This window comes from Mytilus trossulus, chromosome 2 (genome assembly GCF_036588685.1).
Source record: "Mytilus trossulus isolate FHL-02 chromosome 2, PNRI_Mtr1.1.1.hap1, whole genome shotgun sequence".
Lineage (NCBI taxonomy): Eukaryota > Metazoa > Mollusca > Bivalvia > Mytilida > Mytilidae > Mytilus > Mytilus trossulus.
Genome location: NC_086374.1, coordinates 103,399,056 through 103,423,823, shown reverse-complemented (window position 1 = coordinate 103,423,823; position 24,768 = coordinate 103,399,056). Strand labels below are relative to the sequence as shown.

Below are 24,768 nucleotides of genomic sequence, written 5' to 3'. Positions count from 1 at the left end.
ACCAAAGGAACAAAGAACAGACCTATGATTATCCAGGATTTCCTCTTTGGTAAGTGTCGTGAGGGTATATGTTGGGTTTCCAAGTGAATTGTCTATACCTAATTCGTTTATCAAGCAATTAATGTAATGACTTTTACAGATAAAAACGATGTTATTTGGGGCTTTGTCTGCGGGGACAACAACATATTCATCATGGAGGTCAGATAGGTGTTTAGCAACATTTGGATCTTTGAAGATTGACGTAGCATGGGCATTGATGGACCCATTCAGTTTCTTAATTCTGATTTGTATTAACGACCTCACTGCCTTAATCCATTCGGATAGAGTGTCTACGTCTTCCTTCTCGCGCTTAGCCCATTGCCTGGCATAATCCTCGACTGAATCCATCAAAATTTTAAAGTTGTGTTTCCAATTGATCTATTTAGGCTCACGATATTTCGGACCTTTCGATAACACGTTTCGTAGAGAAGTGTTATTAACAATGTTAAGGTCACCGGTAATAACGTGGCCAGCAGGATTATATGTGAATTGGGAACTAGCACAAGTGCAATCAGGAGGTTTAGACTTGAAGTCGTCAATATCGAGATCCTGCAAAACGCGTTTGTAATTGAAAATTTTAGTTGCAATAGGTTTGGTATAGGTATAAGAAATTATTGGTACAGACTGGTCTTTGAAATAAGGAGGTATTTTCGATTGAACTAATTTATGATGAAGGATATTGCTTCGCTTTAACATTGATTGACAAATGCTTTTGAAAAACCACTTCATTGAATTACAAAAAAATATTATTGTGCTATTAATATTTTTAAATTCTTTTCTTGTTTTTTGAAACAAAATACTGTAATGTTGTAGCACGTGTGTTTTAACTTTCGGCGGTATGTTTGGGGTTCATGTTGATCTGTCTTTAGTTTTCTATGTTGTGCTTTGGGTTCTAGTATTTTTCTTGGTTTTTTTTTCTTTTCTTTTTTAGCCATGGCGTTGTCACTATATTTTTGACTGATTAATAGAATGTTCATTTAGTATCTTTTGCTTCTTTTTTAGCCTTCTTGTAATTTTTTAGAAAACAAACATTTATCAGTCTGATTGACTTATGAATTTGAATGTTCATTTGGTATATTTGCCCTCTCTTATAGCCTTCTTGAACTATTTTATAAAACATACATTTGTCAGTCTGATTGTTAAAGATGCCCATTATGCATTTTTATCAGTCGAGCAACATATTCCAAATGGATGAATACTTTTCTCAGATATTTGTTGATTTTTCTAATCTAGAAAATTCTATACATTCAAGGCATTATTCTGAAAAACAAATGTAAACTTAGTCAGAATATTTAAAAAAAATTGTACTTAAGAATTCAATGAAAATATAAATTACATGTTTTTTTTTTAAAAGAGTTATAAATTATGTATTACATCTATTGTATTTGTACGTTTTGTTATATGATTTCCAATTCTTCTTGTAGTTTCATGATAAGATCTTATATTAAATATATTGATTGAAGTTCTTTGAAAAATTCCAACAATGATCGTCTGGAAGACTTCAATAATTCATCATTTGTTTTTGTCTAATCGTTCGAACTAATCATACCATTTGTATTTATATCAGTTCAATAATTTATTCAGTCTGCTCAAGAAAATATTGTTTGAATATCGCTTTAAAACATGTAGGCGACAAAAACATGTTTTCACAGGAGAATTCTCCTGAAATTTTGTTCCAAATAAAACTCTCTAAAACAAATGTGATAATAGTATAACCATACAATTTTTACGATTGATAAGTCCTTGTAGATGTGCAGAATTTGTAAGAAGAAAATGAAAATCATATATTGTCGACAAGATTGAATTTCACCAACGGTTCAAGCATGTAAACAGGGTTTGAGAAGCCGATGAAAAAGATCTTGTTACTATGCAGGCATGCAGTTAAATATTATTCATAACAAGGTTTTACAGTTGGCAATATGATTTGGTCGACATTATTAAATACTGTGTAATATATGACCGCGAAAATGTTGCACTTGTTGAATGACAAAGAATAATTTAAAAACAAAGCATCGTCCTTTTTATCCCGTAATATCGGCCAATCGACGTTGCTAATTTCAACTTCCAATTATGTATTTTTAAGGCAGCTAAATCCAAGAGCAACATATACATGGAGCTGCAATTTTTTTAAATTTTTAAGGCATCTCAATCCAAATTCAACATAGACATTGAGCTGCAAAAATTTCTTATTTTCAAGGCAGCTAAGTTTAACATATACATTGAGCTGCAAAAGTTTCTTATCATCTACATCCGATTTCACCTGGATAGATGCACGCTTGATAAAGCTAGTTGGTCTAGCGAAATATTGCGTTTATTTTCATCATTTTGTAAATATTTTAAACATTCTTATATTTACACACTAAATAGTGTGTTAAAATTACATTGTTAGGCAATCTATATATATATATATATATATAATTTGCAAATAGATCAATGAACTTGTTAGAATTAACTCAATAGAAATTTTAAAAAGTCCGGGAGACAATAATCCGAAATGGGCTTTTTCATAAGCTTTCGTGTATTGGTTTATTTTAATGGTTGTTCGTGTTTTTACCTTTTGTTTAAACGTGACTAATATATTTTATTGCAAATATTGCCGTTAGCAAACGTATCTCAGGTGTTTTATTAATAAGAAATCCATGCGAAATATCCCTTTTCTTTGATGGTTCTAACTATTATTAAATAATCAGATTCTTTTCGCAACAGAGGATGACTTAAAAATTATATAAGACTTCGATTTAACATCTTTGTTACCGAAAATAGAAAATAAAAAATAATTAAAACAAACTGGAAAAAAAAAATATCTCCCAAAAGAAAATTATGATATCTGGCGAAAATTACATATAACTCTCATATCAGTAGAAGCCCACTCGTATAAATGAGTCTTTGTTGTATTCAGTTTAAAGAAACTGATTAAAGTATTACTAAGTTAATAGTTCTGAACGATCGTTTGACTTTCACAAAGCAGCAGCGTCGTATTTACTCAAATAGAAGTTTAAAACATGACACAAAAGATACCCGCTATTTTCGTCTTTTTGTTTGATTTTCTTAGAAAACTGACCCATCCGTAATACCTGAATCGATATGTGTGAACCTATAATCTTTTATGTTCTCCATGCGTGGGACTTTACACGACATTGCAATTATCTTGTATATTTTACCATTTTTGGATTAAATAAACAACATAGAACAAACGGATTGTAAAAATAACAATAATTGGTCGCTGCATCATTTTATCGATATTGATAAAGTTCCTTTCAACGCCCATGCAATTGTAACCAATATAAAGTGAGAAGGACTTTCATTTAGCAAAAAGTTCTGTAACACAAAGCGCAAAGATTTATACATCAGTTCCGTTTCTCATAAAAAGGAAAAGGCAAGGAGCAAATATATCTGACTTCTGGAAACTTAAACAACTACAGCTGACTAACTCTTTCTTCCGTTATGCAAACTAATATCAAAATGTATATTTTTCTTTCTTCGTTTGCCGTTACGTTATGTACTGTGACTGATGCTTGGTTGACTAAATATGATTTTAATGGTGATTATGGTGACCATAAATGGAATAGCCAGGTGAGTCCTCCGGTAAGTACATTTTTTATTTCTATTTCTATTCTTCTTATCATTGGTGGTTTTGTTTAGACAGTTTAACTGAATATATTAATTTAAAAAGATTGCATCTATATTACAGCTGTTATCAAGACGTCTAGTATTTGTCATATTAAGTTTACAGAATCATGTTAAAGTATACATATATTTTTAAAACATACTTAATCAAATTTGTTTTCTATTTCTTAAAAAAAATAATTAAAAAAAGAGCAAAATATTATTTTGGAAGATTGAATACAAATTATTATAGAAAATTAAGAACAATACAAAAACCAATGGAAAACACTTGACGTATTGAGCTTTTAAAAGCTTGTTATTTCTAGACTTGTTACCAATTTATAAAGCGTCATTTCCTTTGATCATAACCAAGATGACAATTATCTAAATTATTAATAAATATTGTTATTGCAGTGTGTGTGTTCTGATTTTGTCTTAGCTAATCCCTTAGAAATGTATAAATACACGGGTTTCTATATACTGCAAATTTAATGATCTTGAGCGATTTATTCTCCCGGCTTTGGCGAGTAGAAAATTAAGGAACACATATAAAATGTTGCGTAAAATTCCATCATGAGTCGCCTCTTTTACGCTTTTCAAAATAAAAAAAAAAATACGCAAGCAAGTCGGCTTGAAGAAACAATATAAATGCGAAACTATCAGTAGGTTAAGATATATCTAAATACGTTAATAATGAATAAAAACAAAGGGACATTAGTTTGAGACATTTGCCAATTTACCTTTTGTATTATTTCTTGCTACTTTGGGTTATAGAAATTCGGGGTCTCGCTTATCAGTTGTCAAAATGTGTTCTATTTGAACAATTTTACAACACTAAGGAAGTGGAAAATCAATTCGAAATCACAATGACCACCATTGGAAATATTTGTTGCTTACTTGCTTTAATTTCTTCGCATCAGCTACGTTAAATGAAAATAATGGCATAGAGAAGGGAACAACAAGAGAGCCCTAATACAACATTGCTTTTCCCGTTTTATTACTGAACAGAATCGCAACGTTTGAGTTAAAATTGACAAATACCGAGAATTGGTTATATATAAAACATGTTGTTGCAGTTTTATAAAAGATTTGATGTATGCTTTATACATATTTTGGTATATTTTTAACTTTGTCTTATCGTGTGTGTACGAACTTGTGTACTGTTGTTTTAACATTTAAAGCGCTTAGAGTAATTGTATTTTTGTATAATGCGCTATAAAAATGCCTTGTAATGATAATAATAATAATAATAATAATAATAATAATAATTTTATATACACACTGTTAGCCTCGCTTTCTACCTGTTTCTGAGCCTTATACTGACAAATAACATTTGAAGAAAACGTATGGTTATTCTATATACATAGGCCAGTTCGTCAATTTGTGACAAGTTTCCTATATATAAGGCAGGGTATTGCAAGTGCACATGGATTCCATTCACTTGTGATATTATAGGAATATGTAAATTTGTAAATGTTCTCCATATAATTTGTTAATCAACGGCTAGCATGTAGAATTAAATCACAGCAATAAAAGACTGATGTATTGACCGTTTTGTCGAACATCTCGACAAACCAATGCCTCGTCAGATTGGCAGATCAAAAGGACACCACTATATTTTGATACACATGTAGCCGAAACTTGTAAAGATTAGTCCCCGGAATTTCTACATCACACATTTTTATTTGTAAACTTCAAATCCATTTAGCATGTAGAATTTATTGTTTATATTTTGCCTTTGATTTATATGTAAAATATCGGCTTAAAATTGGAAACAGTAAATATTTTCTGTATGTGACTCTCCCAAGTGATGAGTCTGTAAATCAGTGGTTGTCCTTTGTATTTTCAAAATTGTTCTTCGTGCATTGTTTTTATCCTATTTTAACCAGGTTGTTAGTTGTCTCGTATGAATTGTTAACCATTGTTATCTTTGTGTTTTATAGCTTGTTATGCGTTAAAGAACTGACGGTGACACAAAGTTTTAAATTCTCATGTTGTTTGGTCTCATGGCATGAATCACACGACTTCTGCATTTTTTTCATAAAAAATACAAAAAGAAAAAGAAGGCAATACGACAAACAACAATTTGCAAATGTTTCACAGAAAGACAACAGACCCAAACCCTCGTATAAGTGTAAACAAACCGTTTAACTTTGGCATACCGCATCTTCTTTTTTGTATGATATTTGTTCTCAGTAAAATTTAAGGGAATCCTACTTCATTATTATTGTAGAACATAATACTTGTTTTTTACACAAAAGAATACCAGAGGGATGACTATGGAATACAAGTATTGTTATCATGACTTTTCCCAACTGACCGCAGAACCAATTATGAAGGAGAACGTCCATTTTTGTTGTGCGGGATGTACAAATACGTAGCCACGTTCAGTTTAAATGGAAATTTTAAATCCGATGGTTTAATGAAATGAAGTATCGCGATTTCTGCACGTAAAGGAATCCTTGCAATAACTATTTTAGAGGTAATCCAGTGAAAAATACATGTAGAATGTCCGTCCCCATCCAGTATATTCACGTTTTTCAGTTACAGTTTAAATTTTAGCACGGCCCACTCACTAAAGTTATGGATTTATTTTAGTTTGTCTTAGCATGGAATGATCCTGAACTAGTTGTACTAGAAGTTCAGAAAGCATTAATAAATCAATTAATCAGTCAATTCTTGATGAGAAAAAAGTGTTTAAAATGTAATCAGACGCCATGTGATCGGATAAATATTGATAAAGCTTTCAATAATCAAACTCTTCTTTATCTTTAATAATTTTCGATGTAACAGTACACAAAAAAGAATCTTATGTTAAACATATCCCATGTGATAATATTTCTTTAAGTTTTATACATATTTAGATGAACTTCAATGAAGCAGTTCAAATGAAATTCAAATGAAATAAAAACGTCTAAACAAATATTTATATCTTATTTTCGGCAGTAAATTAAACAGGGTTTCGAAAGAGCAAACGACGCATGCAAAATGAAATGTTTTAAACAAAAAAATACAAGCTATAAATGAATGGCTTGATCTGACATTTTTATATCATTGATGCCTTTTAAATGCTTCTAAAAACTGAAGTATTGAAATGTATATTGTTCATTCCAGTAGTAAAATCCTAAAAAGCACGCATACTGTCAGGAAGTAAAGAAATTGCAGATATAACGCTTAAGAAAGTGGTTTTGGATTACAATACAGGGCTTCCTGAGATGAATAAACCTTATTTAAAAAAAAATGGAATTTACGGAGGAAAGTAGTCGTTAAAGTGACTCCTATATTTTTTAAACTTTATAATACAGCACTATTAGATTAGTTTTTGTTTATTGCTATAGTAAATATAATTATGCAGATTATTTTCACTTTTGGATTGTGCCCTATATTTGTCAAACTGAATCCTTTATAGCTTACTATTTTCTATGGGTTTTTGTTCCTTGTTAAAGGCAGTACGATAATCTGTTATTTTTCCTATGATTCATTGTCTCATTGACATTCTTGGTTTTTCATCCATGGTAAATGCTTAATCATGCTTGAAATAGATATTTTTGGCATATGTTAATTTGTATACAGAAATTTAAGTTTTACATCAACGTTATTCTCTAAAAATTAAAACGGTCATACTATTAGATCACAGAAATAATGAGTTGGTGCTAATATTTAAGTCAATCTTGCATAAATTTGACCCTAACTTTGAAGTAATTGAAGCACAAGATTTTAAAGTTTTTATCTTAACCATTAAACCCCTAATATACACGGTGAAAAGTCCAACAAAATCTAACTTGAGTAAAACTATCAAATCATGATTTTAAAATTCCTATGGAGATTTGCATTTAAAAGGGGAGATAACTCTTCCAAAAAAAAATTAGAAATTAACTCTTAAAAGTCAATGTGCGTGTTGCGTAACAAGATATACGGAATTTTCTTTCAAACGCGTTTTTGCAGTCAAATGAAAAAAATATAGCAAAACGACTTAAAGTATAATTGGACATTTAATTCAGTAAAAGAGGGACGAAAGATACCAAAGGGACATTCAAACTCTTAGATTGAAAATTAACTGCCAACGCCATGGCTAAAAATGAAAAGACAAACAGACAAATAATAGTACAGAAGACACAACATAGAAAGACTAAGCAACACGAACCCCACTTAAAACTCGGGGTGATGAGCTCTGGTGCTTCGGAAGGGTAAGCATAGTAAATGATCTTCGTCTATGACATAGCTTAATTAAACATAATTATGGCCTTTCAAAAGTTGTGTAAGACGTTACGCTATATATACTATCATCGTCAAAAGTTGTGTAAGACGTTACGCTATATATACTATCATCATCAAAAGTTGTGTAAGACGTTACGCTATATATACTATCATCATCAAAAGTTGTGTAAAACGTTACGCTATATATACTATCATCATCAAAAGTTGTGTAAGACGTTACGCTATATACACTATCATCATCAAAAGTTGTGTAAGACCATACGCTATATATACTATCACCACATGCGTATTTTCTTTCCTGAAGACATAAACAAATGTGAAGTTTAAAATGTTATGTAAAAAGAGAGACCGGCATGATTACCAAGGATACATCTATTCTCCAGAGACCGAAAGACGAGAACGTAAACACAATGTGACACAGTACTGCCTCTCAGAATGAGTAAAACGAAAACTGTAAATGACATTTTTTCAGCTCGAACAAAATCAGACTATTAATTGTTATCGGACCACAGATGAATAATCACTTTGTGATTAGTTAAACGCCGTCACGTGGTGACCCCCTATGACACCGTATGGGGTTTGTATGTTTCATATGGGGTTCATGACGCGTTAATGGCGACGTCATCTATTAATATTGTTGTGTTTCATTGTTTATTTTTCAACAAAACGACACAGAAAAAGTACAGCGTCCGATAAATTCGTTATACGGTTAACTACTGACCCCAGGGCTACGGATCCATAGAGGGTGAATAAGATTCATAGGGAATTTGACCTACGGCCTCCCCCCCTATGGATTTTACTAACCCTATATGACTCCGTAGGGGGTCAGTAGCTTACCATATAACTTATAATATAGATTATTTAGACATTTCTATATTCCAAATGCCGACTTTTAAATGTAATTAATAAGTTAAGCTATTCTGATATTCTAGTTCCGATCCTAAAATGTGTAACCGTCTAGCACTTTGAACAAAATCAAAGTGTCTAAAGCACGTTAACCAGATTACTATGTAAGGTTTCATCGGTAGAATGAGTTCTAATTTAAAAGTGCAGTTTTACAGGGAAATGGGCGTTCATATACAGTTGTGATTGCTATTGAAAACCTTTAAATGTCTTTTAATTTCATGAAATGTAGGTGCTGTCGTATTACTTTACGTTTGAGGTGTTATGTGTTGTTCATATCATCTCGCTTCTCAGTTCTCAACATTTCGTGATGGGATTACACAACCTGAACTAAGGATGGACACATATATCGAATATGTAAACAGCTATCCAACAATTAATCACCAATATATTGGGCATAAAATTGTATTTAACTTCATTCAAATCGGTGCAAGAAGTAGCTGATTAACCCTCTTTAACAAAATATTATTACATTGAGATTCTCAAAATTGTTGATTATGTAAAGAAGACAACCTTTTTCACCTTGAATTGGTAGACATTTGTTGATTATGTAACGACTACAACTTTTTTCACCTTGAATTGGTAGACATTTGCCTATGGACGGAGTAAAACAAATAGTCAGAAGAATATAAGAATGAACTTAATGAATTTACATGTAAGCTAAAAACACCAAAACAATGCACAGCAAACTAAGGATAAACAAGAATGTGTTCATAGAACACGGATGCCCCACTCCCGCTATTATTTTCTATGTTCAGTGGACCGTGATATTTGGGTCAAAAATCTAATTTGGCATTTAAATTAGAATCATCTTATCATATGGAACATGTGAACTAAGTTTCAATGTGATTTGACTTCAAATTCATCAAAAACTACCTTGACCAAAAACTTAAACTTGAAGCGAGACAGACGAACGACGAACGGACGGACGAACGGATGTACTGATGAACAGACGGACGGACGAACAGATGGACGGATGAACAAATCAAAGTAGATACAAGAAAACATAATGCCCCTCTACTTTTGTTGGTGGGACATAATTGGAATCCCCAACCCGCCAAATTAACCAAGGACGGGTTATCCATTCCTGCTCCACCCTCATGTTACCCGGAGTATTGTTTATTACAAGTACATATCCGATGATTAGTCGCATTATGTGGTGCTTAAATCGAGAACGGATAGAGGTGAATGGTTAAGGATAAATAGAACAGATCATATTATTCCTTATTCCATAATTGTGATGACGTCAGGATAACTGTCGATATATGTATATATTTATATCACATGTTATAAATATATGCAAAGTAAAATAATCCCTCTGTATGCATCTATTGATAGAAAAAGTACGATACTAAAGTATAATAAACCGTTCTCCTATCAGTGGACTTTCGATTTTACTCTAATGGTTAATAATTAAAGTTTTATTTTATGTCAAATCCGATATTTTAGACATTTTTTTAAATGAAAACACTTTGATATTTCAACACTAAACAATCCATGATTATCTTCAAACTCTCGCAACCTTTATCTATTTATGTACCATGAAACCAAGTACAATTATCAGTCTTTAGTGAAAACAAAATTACATGCCTAATTCAGGAAAATTATAGATAAGAAATGTACATCAAACAGATGAAAAAATAGAAGAAAATTTATTTGTTTCTTTGATATAATATGATAAAGTATGTAATTTACGACCGACAAATTCTAACAGTTCTCTATCATTTGCAAATATTCTTAAAATTTGACTAAATCTTCTGATTGTGTATGATCTTCACTAATTGGTAATTTAACTGTTCATTATTTCAAAGATAATCCGGTTCTCTAAGGAATTTCTTTCAAATTGCTTCTATTAGCTCATTGATGCAATTGAGCAGATGTGAAAATGGCATTTCAAATTTAGACACGGACTTCACTATTTGTTGATAAAGACAAAGTTCTTTTCAATCTTCCTCTCACGGTTGTCGTATTTGTTTGACAATATGATTTGAAAATACACTTGAAAAATATTTTAAACTTCCATAAATAGAATGTTATTGATTTAAAAATGGAGTCATCCCATCGCACCACTTACGGTTGACCCTTCTGTAATATCAGTGTCGCAGATGACCACGCATATTTTCTTATTATCTTAGCTTTATTCTTGACCGCTTTGACTTTATTGTAAAATCCAAATGAGACTTAACATCGAGTTTGTACTTTATACGTAACCTGACATGTTCCACACGTAGAACAGGGTCTCATTACCCTACTTGGGTTCATGTGTTCCCCTAGGTTATTCACGGGTTTGTATTAAAACAGCAGAATACTACGGCTACTTTTATTTACCCCCAGTCATTAATTTTGTGTGTGCTGTTGCGTGTGCTGTTGTGTAACTGTTGTTCTCTTTTTTTTTGTCATTGTTTGTCTTTCTTTGACATAAAAGTTTTAGTTTTCCCTTTTTTGTCGATTGTCTATTTACCGGATTTGTAATCACATAAGCAACACGACGGGTGCCACATGTGGAGCAGGATCTGCTTACCTTTCCGGAGCACCTGAGATCACCCCTAGTTTTTGGTGGGGTTCGTGTTGTTTATTCTTTAGTTTTCTATGTTTTGTCATGTGTACTATTGTTTTTCTGTTTGTCTTTTTCATTTTTAACCATGGCGTTGTCAGTTTGTTTTAGATTTATGAGTTTGACTGTCCCTTTGGTATCTTTTGTCCCTCTTTCAAACTTTACAAAAACATGATTTTGATTTGTTTGTTTGTAGTTGTTCTGATTAAACATAAAAAAGGCAAAATTTGTGGGAAAATATCACAAGTTCTACCCTGTCCTGAATATTTGTAGAGATTACCTCAGAATTCCGCTAAAATAATAATTTACATAATAAATGATTTTTTTTAGAGTTAACACAGTACATGCAAACTAACACCAACTTCCAACGCAGGACTTCGTAAAAGATTGGAGAACCTTACATTTGTTTCATTATTATATGGTTAAGATTTTTCCTCGGAGTTTGGTATTTTTCTTATTTTACTTTTTATTTGTAAGCTGTGACCTTTTAGTAATGACCACCTTTTATAACATGTTTAAGCTAGCAAGCAAGCTAACCAACTTTATTACCTTTACCTACACAGTAAGCAATCGGCGCTGTAAATCCATTTCTTTTAATAAGGGTTGAAGTTTTTTAATCGGAATTTATTGTCTTGTGAACTCTCCCATTCCCAAACTAAGTGTTTAATCTTTCTATCTTTTTCCCCTCTGTGAGTGAGTCGGTCGAGAATGAACATCCATAAACGCCTACAAGATGACTTTTAGTACTAAAGTCATGAAACCGACTTTTAAGATGAAAATGTATTCATTGATTCTCTTTTTGGTAAATTGCAGATGGGATTGCTAATTAGAACCTCCACTAAATTTGCATCATACAGTGGTAGATTTTATCAATATGTATATGCAATGAAAAGTAATCTATTATAAAGTCCTCGTTCAACAACAGCAAACATAAGTCATGGATACCATTAATTTCATCTCAACTGAGCATTTCACACATTTAGGTTGTGATTGAATATCTAAATAGCTTTTAATATAGTGACATATTGACTTCCTGTTAACGTGTAGACTCTTTATGGTTGTCAAAGGGCGGTAATTCCAGAAATCGCCATTCATCAACCCCGAAAGATCCAATAAAAACGTCTACAGTCATTGATTTCGAAACTTCATATCATCTTCTTGAATTACATTCGTTGTCATTTGGCATCGACCAGTATCTCTAGCGTTTGATGGATGTTTAATATCTATAGAAGCTAATTTTTTAGGATATATAGATTTTTTCATCATTACAAGCTTGTAAATATCAATATTAATATTAAATTTGAAGCGCCACGCTACTTAAAAAAACAGGGACGAAATGGAAATAAAGTATTAAAGATAACAATGAAATTAAAAAGCTCTCATACATTTGTTTTAATTTGCTTATATATTGAATTTACCTATTTGGAAGTTTAATACCGTTATCTAATATATTGAAGAAATGAAGCATACTTTTTAAACTTACGTAGCTAGTCTGGCCGTTAAATAGATTAAGATAGCTCCAAACATGTGAGTCATATAGAGAATTCAAAATGGCACAGGCAAGTTTATTACTCATGACGTCATTTGTTAAGGCTAGCTACATAGGCTGAATATCTTTCAACATAGATAGCTATCAAAGACACAGCGGCTTAAATAGCTGCTGCAAAACTGTTCTTAGACATAACTTGACACCATATTATTTCTTAAATGACATAAAACATAATCCACGAAAATAAGTACCTACGAAAAAAAATGAATCCACAGTTTGTATTTGTTTAAGAATGGTTGCTATTTTAAGCATACAATCATTGATGAAGTGCAATTCGTTTTCACCAACTCATCTTGACCTTCTGATTCTTCCTTACAATTACAAATGTTAGAAACATATAGACAATCATATTATATGTTCCAAGTTGTTTAAATCTATTTTCTTTGAAATGAACAGTTGTTGACGATGTATATTATCACGTTGTAAATTTCAGATTATTGCAATAATATCAATGTCGGTTTACACTACTGATAATTGAACTTATCACGTTGCAAATCACAATTCAATATATGCATTAGCACATTTTCAAGAGAAATAATTTCCTGAACAATATTTGCTGTTATCGTTCTATTAAGAAAGGTTAATGGAAACAAATGAATTGTTGGTTCACCATCACTTTCTTTATTATTCATTCCCCTGACACAGACTGATTGCTGAGTTATTGTCTAATTAAATGATCGAGTATTGTTAACTTCTAAAGACTATTAAGTCAAAACAGTCAGAAGAGTAATTGTAGACTGATATTAATGCCCATGGCAGTGAAACGACGAAACTCTTTATCTTTCTTCTTTTGTATTCGATTCAATTCAATTCTTGCTTTTACTGTAATTCTAACAGTGGCAGGTTTTGACATTCAAACATTTAACATCACGACAGTCTTTTGTAGTACCTTAATGTGTTTGTCAATGAGGTGAATTGTTTTTCGCTTTTACACAATCTAAGGGACTATTGATAATTTCATTATCATGTATTGTTATCTTCTAAAGACTATTATGTCAAAACAGAGTTAGAAGAGTAATTGCAGCCTGCCATAAACCCAACTGGCAGTTAAACAACGAAGCGCTTTATCTTTCTTTTTTTGTTTTCAGTTCAATTTAATTCTTACGTTTATTGTATACACATGGAAAAAAGTATTGCAACACCTTGTTTTTTTAAAACTTGAAAAATCATCCTCTTATTTTGGATGAAATATAATAAAATATTAGTATAATATTATTGAAACATAATTGATGATAACATTGGCATTTAAACAAACAAAAAATGTTTGAAAAATAAAGGATTTATAGAACCCCAATTTTAATAACAAAATGAAGTGTTTTTTGTACAAAAAAATACATTTCACAACTTTTACTGTAGTCGAACTTTACAATGTCAGACATTTCAAAATAAATCTTCAGATGACTGTTCACATCATGGGTGATCGTTATACGCCAAAGAATTAGTACTTTGTGCGCAGCCTCCATTCAAACGGATAACCGCATCTAAACGTCTTCTGATTCCTGCCAAAAATCGACTAATTTATTGCTCAGGTAGCAGCAACCATTTCTGACGAAGGGCATTGTTTATTTCATGATGTGTTTGAACTGGGGTGTTCTTTCGCGCACTTTCCGCCCAATAATGTCCCATATATGCTCGATATGGTTCAAATCCGGGCTCCAATCGGGCCAAGGAAGATGAACCGAATTCTATTGGAACAATGGATCTTCATCCACGATGCTAATTTTCAAATTTGGCGAGCTCTGCACTACATTGGATACGGAAAACTGTGTATCTGTTTGTAAGCAAATGTCTTCGAAATGGTCTTATCGCACGATAACCAGCAACGATGAGTCGATCTCGAACAGTTCTTGTTAAAAGGCTCCTGTATACCCACCACTCTCTTTTTAGGATGGTATTGTATGCAATGGGTTTCCTTCTGACCAACCTCCATTATGCTTGATTTTCCCTAGAAATTGGCATATGGTGTCTTCTTTATCTCGGAAGGTCTTTAACATCGTTTATTGCCTGATTTTTATTCTCAAAATGACTTATAGCGGAATGGTGATGACCAACAATACGTGCAGTTGTTACATCCCTGCGTCTCTCATGCTGACAATCTGCCATCTTGCTGCAGTTAAAAGTTGTCGAGAACCCATTACAAGGTGTCAATCACATATCTTTATAAACTTTGTTATTTAAAGTTTTGAAATCAATGAGGATAAAAACATCTGTTTTGCTGTTTACTGGTACAGTAGCTGCATGTGCAGATACAAACTTATCGAGTCGATATTTATTAATTAAACTCAGGTGATACTTTAATAATGTTTAACTATGTCTATTTTATCAAATTATCTAACAAAAAAAAGTGTTTTTTTAATTTCAATTACAATTTGGTTTTGCAATACTTTTTTCCATGTGTATATATTAAACTGTGGCAGTGACAGAGAACCTGAAAAAAAATAGACAGTTTCATTTAAAGTAAAATTTTGAAGCTGAGAGTGAAAATCTTTGTTTCTTAAGAATTAAAAAAAAAAAAGAAGTTTGTTATAAACCAAGTCAGTACAGAAGTACTGCATACTGTACTGATGATATCCAAGGGGACGGATAGTCCTCAAGTAGCAGTATCGACCAAGTTATATAAAAGATAAAAATCAACACGACATAAATTGCATGCGTCTAAACCACTTTTCTGGATTAACCTTTACCATGACCGCTCAAAGAGTTGATATAGTTGTTTTTATTAGTTGTATAATGCATTCTTTAGTATTCATATCTCACCTGGTAAGAGGGTTGGTTTTCCCTACAACAGTGAGAACAAATGTTAATTTTGTTGCAAAACTCTTTGTTGTTTATTTTGTTACAACACTATTAGTTAATGAAAAATTTATATTTACCTCAAGTTGTCTTTTGGCTATCTGTGTATTGACGCAATTTCATGAATACCAGTCTTGGTTAAGTGTGCGTATGATGATATTTCGATGACGTTATTGACAGTTAATTTTTTTTTTATCAATGATTGAAGTTCTGATATGATTGCATTAAAATGATTAATATAATCTTGTAAGAATATGAGTACTTTGAAATATAATATATTTAAGGGCGCAAAATGATTCTTATCGCTTTCTTTTGTTTTTAAAATAGATGATTTTTGTCCTTATCATTTGGCCATGGAACCTGGTGGCTATCATTCTAAATAACTGTATATTTATATCAAAGTGCCAGTCTTTTTTTTATATATATTAGGCAATTAATAAGAAATTCAAAACATGGGCACACAAATCCTGCCACAAGTTACTTGAGTGGTTTTACTTGTCACATTTTCACCACTGTTTGATTTTAAGGCCGGTTGACACTAGCAAGACAGAATTAATCATAAACGAATACAAAAAAACATACGATAAAAACAAAATATAGAATAATGAATTGCAATTAACTGATTTTAAAAGACTATCATACCACATCTTCTTATATCTATTAACCAAGTCATAGATATTATAAACTAAAACGTTATATATCAGAAAGATTTTGAGTGAAAAGCTTTGTGTTTTGTCTCCCTAGAGAGGTATTGCAGACATATTAATGATGTGCTATTATGCTGTTTAAAGTAATCAATAGATGATACTTATAATCATCTCGTCAATTTTACACCTCTTGCGTATATATGATTTGATTTATACGAAGGACATGCTGTCCTCTCACTATTTGACTAATCCAAACGCCGCTATTAGAAAGCGCTCAGGGATAAATTCAACAATATTTGCAATATTATATGGCATTGATAGGTCTTAAGATCTTTATTAAAACGGATTATTGAAATTTATTGTTATTTCTAAATTCCGAGTATTTTGTTTGTCTTCAGACGTATGAATGATCAAAATCAATAGTTGTCCTTACATGATTCAGCTACAATTTTTATATTTTTGTAAGTCAAAAGCTCTTCAACTGTTATAGCTCTTATACATCTATGTTTTGAAATAGCAAGCTTTACTTGTAAAAGTCAATTCAGAAACGCGGTTCTGATGTATGAAATCTATGAATAACATAAACGGTACCAATATTTATACAGTGTTGTTTTATTTTATTTGGAATTTCTGTTAAATTTTCAATAACTGCATGTTTAAATTGTGACACAAACAGTACTGTAACAAAATAAACTATAAACAGTACTATGGAAAAGAAAAAAAGGCAACGAACTGTAAGGATAATGAATAACAAACATTACTGTAAAAAAATAAACCCGGTACTGTATCAGAATAAACAAAAATGTAATAACACAAACGCAAACACGTTTTTAAAAGTCCAAGCTTGGACACCATTGGTTTGGCCTGATGATTTGATAATATGTATGATAAACTGATTATAATGCATTGCACATTCCTTAGTCATAGAAACGCATGTTTCTTAGTTCGTCAGTGAAGACTATTCAAAATTGTTAATACGTAAAACAATCATCCGAGTATCAGGTGCATTTATTCAACAACAAATATTTATAACAAATAAAGTAGAACTAACAGATTTGTATATTTAATAATATTTATATTCAAGTCAGGAATATGGCAGTTGTTGACCATACGTTTGATGTGTTTTGTCATTTGATTTTGCCATTTGATTAGGGACTTTACGATTGAATTTTCCTCGGTGTTCAGTATTCTTGTGATTTTGTTTTTTTCTAATCTGGAAAGAAAAATTAGAATTTAGATCTATGGTAAGTCCGATCCCCTGATTTAATCATTATGGGTACACACGTTAGGCAATCACGTTGTTAACTTTTCTAACTGTTTGATTAATTCATCCCGATGAAATATAATAGGAACGTCGATAAGATTTGATGGGTTTCTAATTAAAACAATAAAAATATGATTAAAACTGATTGTTTTCTAATCCTTCTCCAAGAAGGCATGTGGAGGGGTGTTGTCCAGTATCAATACAACGACGGATTAACGAGACACAAACACTAGTTTTACATATTTAGTAGGGTAGCTTTGACATGTTTTGAGATTGCATGTAGAAATTGTTCATAGTTCTTTTTTTTTAATAGATATAGGAAGATGTGGTGTGAGTGCCAATGAGACAACTCTCCATCCAAATAACAATTTAAAAATTAAACCATTATAGGTTAAAGTACGGACTTCAACACGGAGCCTTGGCTCACACCGAACAACAATCTATTAACCGAATAAAATTCTGAACCTAATTTTTACGGGAATATAAACTTGAATTATATCGTAGTGTCATGGTCTGAAAAAATAAAATCTCTCTTAAAACTAACCAGGGGCTATCTACTAAAAAGTGACGATTTCAATACTCAGATGCAATCAGGTATCGAAAGTTTGTCTTTATATGGAAGACATTCTGAACATATTTTACAAGCTTTTCATTCTTTCAAAACAATGATTAAACATTGCCTTACCAAGTGTTTTAACCTTTTGATTTTGCCATTTGAATACGGACTTTCTGTTTTGAGTTCGGTATATTTGTCATTTACGTGTAACGCTAAATTAATTTGACCAGATCCTGACCTGTTGAAAATTATAAATGAAAAGTCTAAACACCTAAATGAATCATCAAAAAGAAACCATAAACAAATTTAATATTCCATGAAACAAAATTATGAAATGACATCACAAAGATAAATTCACACTACAGAGTAATCCAATCATATAAAGACAAGCTTACTCTTCCGGTGATCGGATACCATTTCCGGTTTTAATAGTTGATGAAGCCTTAACACCATCGGAATGTACTTTGAAGCTGCAGCTAACCTCTAATTATCATGATGAAGATCTATGTTTAGCTATTTGGTTTTACATTTAAGGAAATGCGATATCGTTGTGCATCGAGTGTGATACGACCTTTCTCAGATTACACAGAATACACTTGATGCATAATTACATAACTAGATAAAATGATATATGATTTAAAATAAATGCATATTTTACATTTGGGAGAAGTCATCAGGTCATGTACTTTAATAACATTAACTATGTTTTATTATGGTTAAACCCAGGTTTAACCCAACATTTTGTCCCTGTACCAAGTCAGGAAATGGCCATTGTTATATTATAGTTCATTTCTGTGTGTGTAACATTTTAATGTTGTGTCGTAGTTCTCTTATATTTTATACGTATTCCTCAGTTTTAGTTTGTAACCCGGATTTTTTTCTCTCTATCGATTTTTGAATTTCGAACAGTATACTACTGTTGCTTTTATTTAAAAGGCGAATCGATAACATTACATTAAGAACCATAAATGAAAGTGCTTCTATTCATCAAACAATCAGGCGGTGAAACAATGATCAGTTTCGACAATCATAACAGCAAACATTTGTACGAAAAATTCATGCATAGAGTGAATCAAAATTATTGACTAAATACGTTAAAAATCAATAACATATCTCAATAGGTTAATCCACCTCATGCTGTAGTTGCCTATCCCAGAGATTCACTGGTAGTCAGTGGATGCTAACTGTTATATCTAAAAAAAAAATCATGTCGGACTCCTTCATAGTTTATTATATGGTAGGGGTATGTTCTTTGTTTAGAACCATACGATGCCATATATATACATCTTCGACATACGGTCTCCAATGTAAAGACGAAAAGTTTAAACAACACTTTATAAATTATATTCGACCAAAGCGCTTTTATGGATTAACCTTCAGAATATTTGAAAGCCAATGATGTAAAAGAACCAAATTAGTTGAACATGTATATTATAAAAAGAAAGACACATAATTAAAGCCCAATCCGTATAAAGTAAACGTTGTTTGAAGGTTTTGACACCTTACCTTTTTACTATTTCTTGAGACAAGCTTAAGATATTTGTCTGCAAGGAGAGCAGAAAAAATAAAAATTTTAAAAGTTCAGGAATCGATTTTAAAAAAGAACTTACGACTATGATTAATCTTAGGTATACTGAATTGTTCATAACTTAGTACCAATCTTAGTCCTAAGTTTCTTTGTGAAATCGACCCCAGAACTCCAAGGAAAATTTAAATCGGAAATTCCCTTATCAAATGTTATAATCAAAAGTTCAAACACATTTAACGATTGGTAACAACTGCCATATTTCAGATTTCACACAGGTATTTTCTTGAGTAGGAAATAGTGGATTATACCTGGTTATACTAGAAGTTAAATGGACGATATTCAAACTATCTTTTGATTCGATATACATGAATAAATTATACATTTCTTTATATTTTAGTGTATCAAAGCTAACGAAGAGTGTTTCTATACAAGCCAGTGTTGTAGCAGAAATGATGTTTGTGTTATGGATTCCAAACTTTCATTGTATGCTGGTATGTATATGAATATACTGATTTAGTGAACCGAACAGAAACCGAAACGACCAATTGACAACCGTTATGATTCGTTATGTTTCTGACTGAGTACTTTAAGTTTTGACAATTTGAAAGTCTTATCTAGAACTATTATTAGACATACACATATAGTTGATTTATAGGGAACAACTAAATTATTGGAAATATTTGATAAAAAAAACCTTCAAAACTTATCAGTTTCTTCCCGTAAGAAACTAGAAATCACCTGATCTAATGATTAAAATGCAAACTTGTTTAGACATTGATATTAAAAAATCATTGTTCTGTTCTCATGCTTATCCAGGTATTTGTTTGTTGGTCAATACTTTGGTATCTTCTCAAAGTCTTTGTATCGTCTGGTCATCAGAAGAACAAATCGAGTTCATTTGAACACCAGAAGCAATAGATAACAAAAATTCATACAACTGTATGGAAAACATTCAGGGATAGAAAGACAAATATCAGTATACAAAACACAATATAAAAAACAAAAGCAACATACTCACCGTATACATTGTTCACAATGCCCCATTCTGTATGTGCCTGTTCTTCAGTAGTTGGCATTTGTTGCAGTTTTTTTTTCTTCTCTTTTGTATTTTTTTCTTTGTCATCTCCGCCCCTTTTATAGCTTGTTATGCTGTATGAAATTTTCTTGTCATAATTCAATTTAATTCCCAAATCACCAATAATATTATGGCAGTTAAAATTATATGTGAATAAAAACACCATGGCTAATTCGAAATACTAAATACGAAAGAAAAAACCAGTACAAAACACTACTCAGAGATCTAAACAAATGAGCAACATAGAACCCACCCAACACCGGGACTGAACTAAGTTGCTTCATAAGAAAATGCAGCTTCGTTACCACATACAGCATCCGTCGTGTTTCTCGTTACAAATGAATTAAATAGTTTAAGCTTATGAATATAAATAATCAAATGATTATGTTACTAAGTATAAAGACACACTTATTAAGAAGTTTAAATTTCAGGTAGGAAAATTGGACTTTGTCGAGATCTTGAATATATTCGGGGAGATATCCAGCCAACTAAATTTGAAGGTAAGTCAGTATTCTTTTATATCTATTAATAGCATAATTATATGATAAGTTATTATATCTATTAGTCAGTTTTGACACCCCTAATTTGTGGTTTATAAGTTCCCGAGGGCATCTTAGTCTCAATAGTGGTTACGTCGGTACTGACATGATTTAAAACATACAGTGTATAACTTTTTGTTAATAAAGTTAGAATTTCGAAGAAAGTTACAATCAAACTGACTCACCCATCGTTGAGCGTAAGAAATCGTGGCCAATTTGTTTTAGCGCTATTTGGTCATAGTTGTCAAAGGTACCAGGATTATAATTTCGTACGCCAGACGCGCGTTTCGTCTACATAAGACTCATCAGTGACGCTCATATCAAAATATTTATAAATCCAAACAAGTACAAAGTTGAAGAGCTATACCGATCCTCAAAATATATTTATTTTTAGCTTTCAAATGTTTGAACATAATTGAAGGTAAATAAAGGATTACTTTCAAATGACCTTTATATAAAAAAGAAGATGTGGTATGATTGCCAATGAGACAACTATCCACAAAAGACCAAAATGACACAAACATACACAAGTATAGGTCACCGTACGGCCTTCAACAATGAGCAAAGCCCATACCGCATATAGTCAGCTTTAAAATGCCCCGATAAGACAATGTAAAACAATTCAAGCGAGAAAGCTAACGGCCATATTTATGTAAAAAAATGTCATATTTTATCTGGTAAACCTTTGTCAAACAGCAGTGACAACAAGTTTTCGGATTTTTGTAAGATGACAATTCCAAACTTGTTTTGGGAGCATTTTTTTCTCTTAATGTTATTGAGTAAATAAAATTTACCAATAAATAACTTTGTTGAAACGGAAAATTTACAAGAAACGAGATGGAGGATCATTGTGTACATACCTGCATTCCTGCTATTCATTACTAGATATAATGATAATATAACAGTTGTCTCGTCAAGGTATATATGATCCCCTGTTATTAGACCACGACACATCTGCAAAATGACATCGACGGTGACGCAAAAGTAACGTTTGATAATGAATAATTTCGACTGTTTTTAAACAAGTGTACTATTTGCCAATATTTCAAGTATACTTAACCTAAATTATCACAGCTTTAGTCCATTGTAAAAGCATGCATTCTTGTTTAACTACAAGTTTATGATTATCATGTATTGTGTGTGTTGGTACGAGAATATACTCATATTTGCATGAAAAAGATAACTATCAAAACAGCATTTGCTTCTTTTGATTCATTTATTTTGTGGATACCAATTTTCGTGGATAGAGAAAAACTTGCATTTTCATAGATATCTTACTTTGTGGTAATAACTAATTTTTAATACATTCCTATAATATTTTTTTAATCGTTAAACATTCGAATAATTATTTGGCCTGTTCCCACGAAATACACGAAAATTAGTACCAAGTATATGAAAGAACTGAGTAATATTATTTCTACTTTAAGGTGAGGCATGCGAGGATAGCTCAGATTGCATCGATGGATGCTGCATATCAATAAGACGACACAGATACGGTGTTCTCCAAGTTTGTGCACGGGAAAATGGTCCTTTTATGTGCATCACGTCTTATCGTCAATTTGCCGATGGATTATCGAAGAAGTAAAATAGTTTATGTGTATAAAAGTCTTCAGCTTGTTTGTTGTTGAATATTTTTTTTAAGAAACAATGAAGTATTTAGGATAACAAGAGAAACATGAAACATTTAGAATAATAATTTTAGGTTAAAAGCCGAGTTGGTACTTATGTGTTAAAACGTTTGTGATATAGTAATGTGTGAAAGACTTAAAAGCATCGAGAAACTTTGTATGTAAATTACAACATGTTAAACCGATCTCGATTTTACGTTTCAATCAAAAGCATCCGACTTATATCCATTAAGGTATTCCTAAACAAATTTTTTTTTCTGATTGTAATAATGGATTGTACTTTAAAATGAAAACAAACAAATCTCCATAGAGTTGACATAAATATGATATATTGCGAACGCTAAAACATTTGACACGTGAAAACCAATACAACGGTACATTTGTGCCTGTAGAAAAGTTCATACAAAAGTGAAGTATAATAATTTATATCTTAAGTAACAAGAGAAGGAAGTAGTGAAACTATATTTCAAAAGACGAAATCATTCAGAAAGGGAGCCGAAAAAAGTTAAAACCTGAAACTATAAATTGACAGTAACTATCGTTTTTGGATGAAATATTTGACATGAGACGTCACATGTGGTGAACGATTTCTAACATTCATTTGTCAACAACTACAACTGCGACATACACTTGTTTTAAAAATATTCTTCGTTTTCATTTTCTTTCAAATAAAGTTTATTTCTTAGAAGTTTGTATATTTAATGCATTTATAAGCTAACCGGCGTAGGCTGGCGCCGTATAGGACATTCGATATCTTTACACAGCGACAAATGACCGTGTGTTAAATAACTACCAATCAACAATCAACATAAAAAATGCAGAGAGGAAAACTCTAAAGACTACATAAATTGTAGTTTTCATTCAAGCGCTAGATAGAAACTGCTGCTGGTGAACTGCTAGTTCTAGAGGGTTGTTAAAACTCTAACGACTACATTAATCGTTGTTTTCATTCAAGCGTTAAATAGAAACTGCTGCTGGTGAACTGCTAGTTCCAGCGGGTCGTTGTTTTCACTCAAGCGCTAGATTGAAACTGCTGCTGGCGAACTTCTAGTTCCAGAGGGTTGTTGTTTTCATTCAAGCGCTAGATTGATACTGCTGCTGGTGAACTGCTAGTTTCAGAGGGTTTTTGTTTTCATTCAAGCGCTAGATAGAAACTGCTGCTGGTGAACTGCTAGTTCTAGAGGGTTGTTAAAACTCTAACGACTACATTAATCGTTGTTTTCATTCAAGCGCTAAATTGAAACTGCTGCTGGCGAACTTCTAGTTCCAGAGGGTTGTTGTTTTCATTCAAGCGCTTGATTGACACTGCTGCTGGTGAACTGCTAGTTCCAGAGGGTTGTTGTTTTCATTCAAGCGCTAGATTGACACTGCTGCTGGTGAACTGCAGAGGGTTGTTTAACCCCAATATCTAGTTTTAAGGTACAGATCTTGACTTACATCTAGAAATTGACAATGAGGGTCGGTTGAAGACAAAACTTTACGACAAAAGAGATGATTTCAGCTTTCCAATTGTGAACTTTCCATTTCTAAGTAGCAACATTCCAGCAGCACCTGCATACGGGGTATATATCTCCCAATTGATACGATATTCCCGTGCTTGCATTTCCTATCATGATTTTCTTGATAGAGGGTTACTGCTCACAAGGAAGCTATTAAACCAAGAGTTCCAAATGGTGAAGTTGAAATCATCCCTTCGTAAATTTTACGGACGCCATCACGAGTTGGTTGACCGTTATGGAATAACCGTTTCACAAATGATATCGGATATGTTCCTTACGTCGTAACTACAATTTCCTTCCCTTCCATGAATTTGACCTACCGAATTAGACTTTTTACCGGATTTGTAATCACATAAGCAACACGACGGGT

At 32.1% G+C, this 24,768-nt stretch overlaps 1 protein-coding gene across 2 annotated transcripts; it reads left to right on the top strand.

The window, feature by feature from the left end:
* The first annotated feature begins 3,343 nt into the window (after nucleotides 1-3,343).
* LOC134705605 (uncharacterized) lies at nucleotides 3,344-22,909 on the top strand. Of its 2 annotated transcripts, none has more exons than XM_063564328.1 (4): nucleotides 3,344-3,612; nucleotides 20,055-20,148; nucleotides 21,164-21,232; nucleotides 22,699-22,909. In XM_063564328.1, the coding sequence occupies exons 1-4, from the start codon at nucleotides 3,484-3,486 to the stop codon at nucleotides 22,854-22,856; spliced, it is 450 nt and encodes a 149-aa protein (XP_063420398.1). In that variant the 5' UTR covers nucleotides 3,344-3,483; the 3' UTR covers nucleotides 22,857-22,909. The 2 variants fall into 2 exon arrangements, with proteins under 2 accessions (XP_063420398.1, XP_063420397.1); XM_063564327.1 differs by having other exon boundaries at nucleotides 3,344-3,624.
* The last annotated feature ends 1,859 nt before the right edge of the window (nucleotides 22,910-24,768 follow it).

What these genes read in the sequence shown, in the direction of transcription:
- LOC134705605 (XM_063564327.1), top strand. Translation starts at nt 3,484, where the DNA reads ATGCAAACTAATATCAAAATGTATATTTTTCTTTCTTCGTTTGCCGTT. An exon ending in ATAGCCAGGTGAGTCCTCCG is followed by an intron (nt 3,625 to 20,054) that starts GTAAGTACATTT and finishes TTTATATTTTAG; the next exon opens with TGTATCAAAGCTAACGAAGA. An exon ending in CAAACTTTCATTGTATGCTG is followed by an intron (nt 20,149 to 21,163) that starts GTATGTATATGA and finishes TTTAAATTTCAG; the next exon opens with GTAGGAAAATTGGACTTTGT.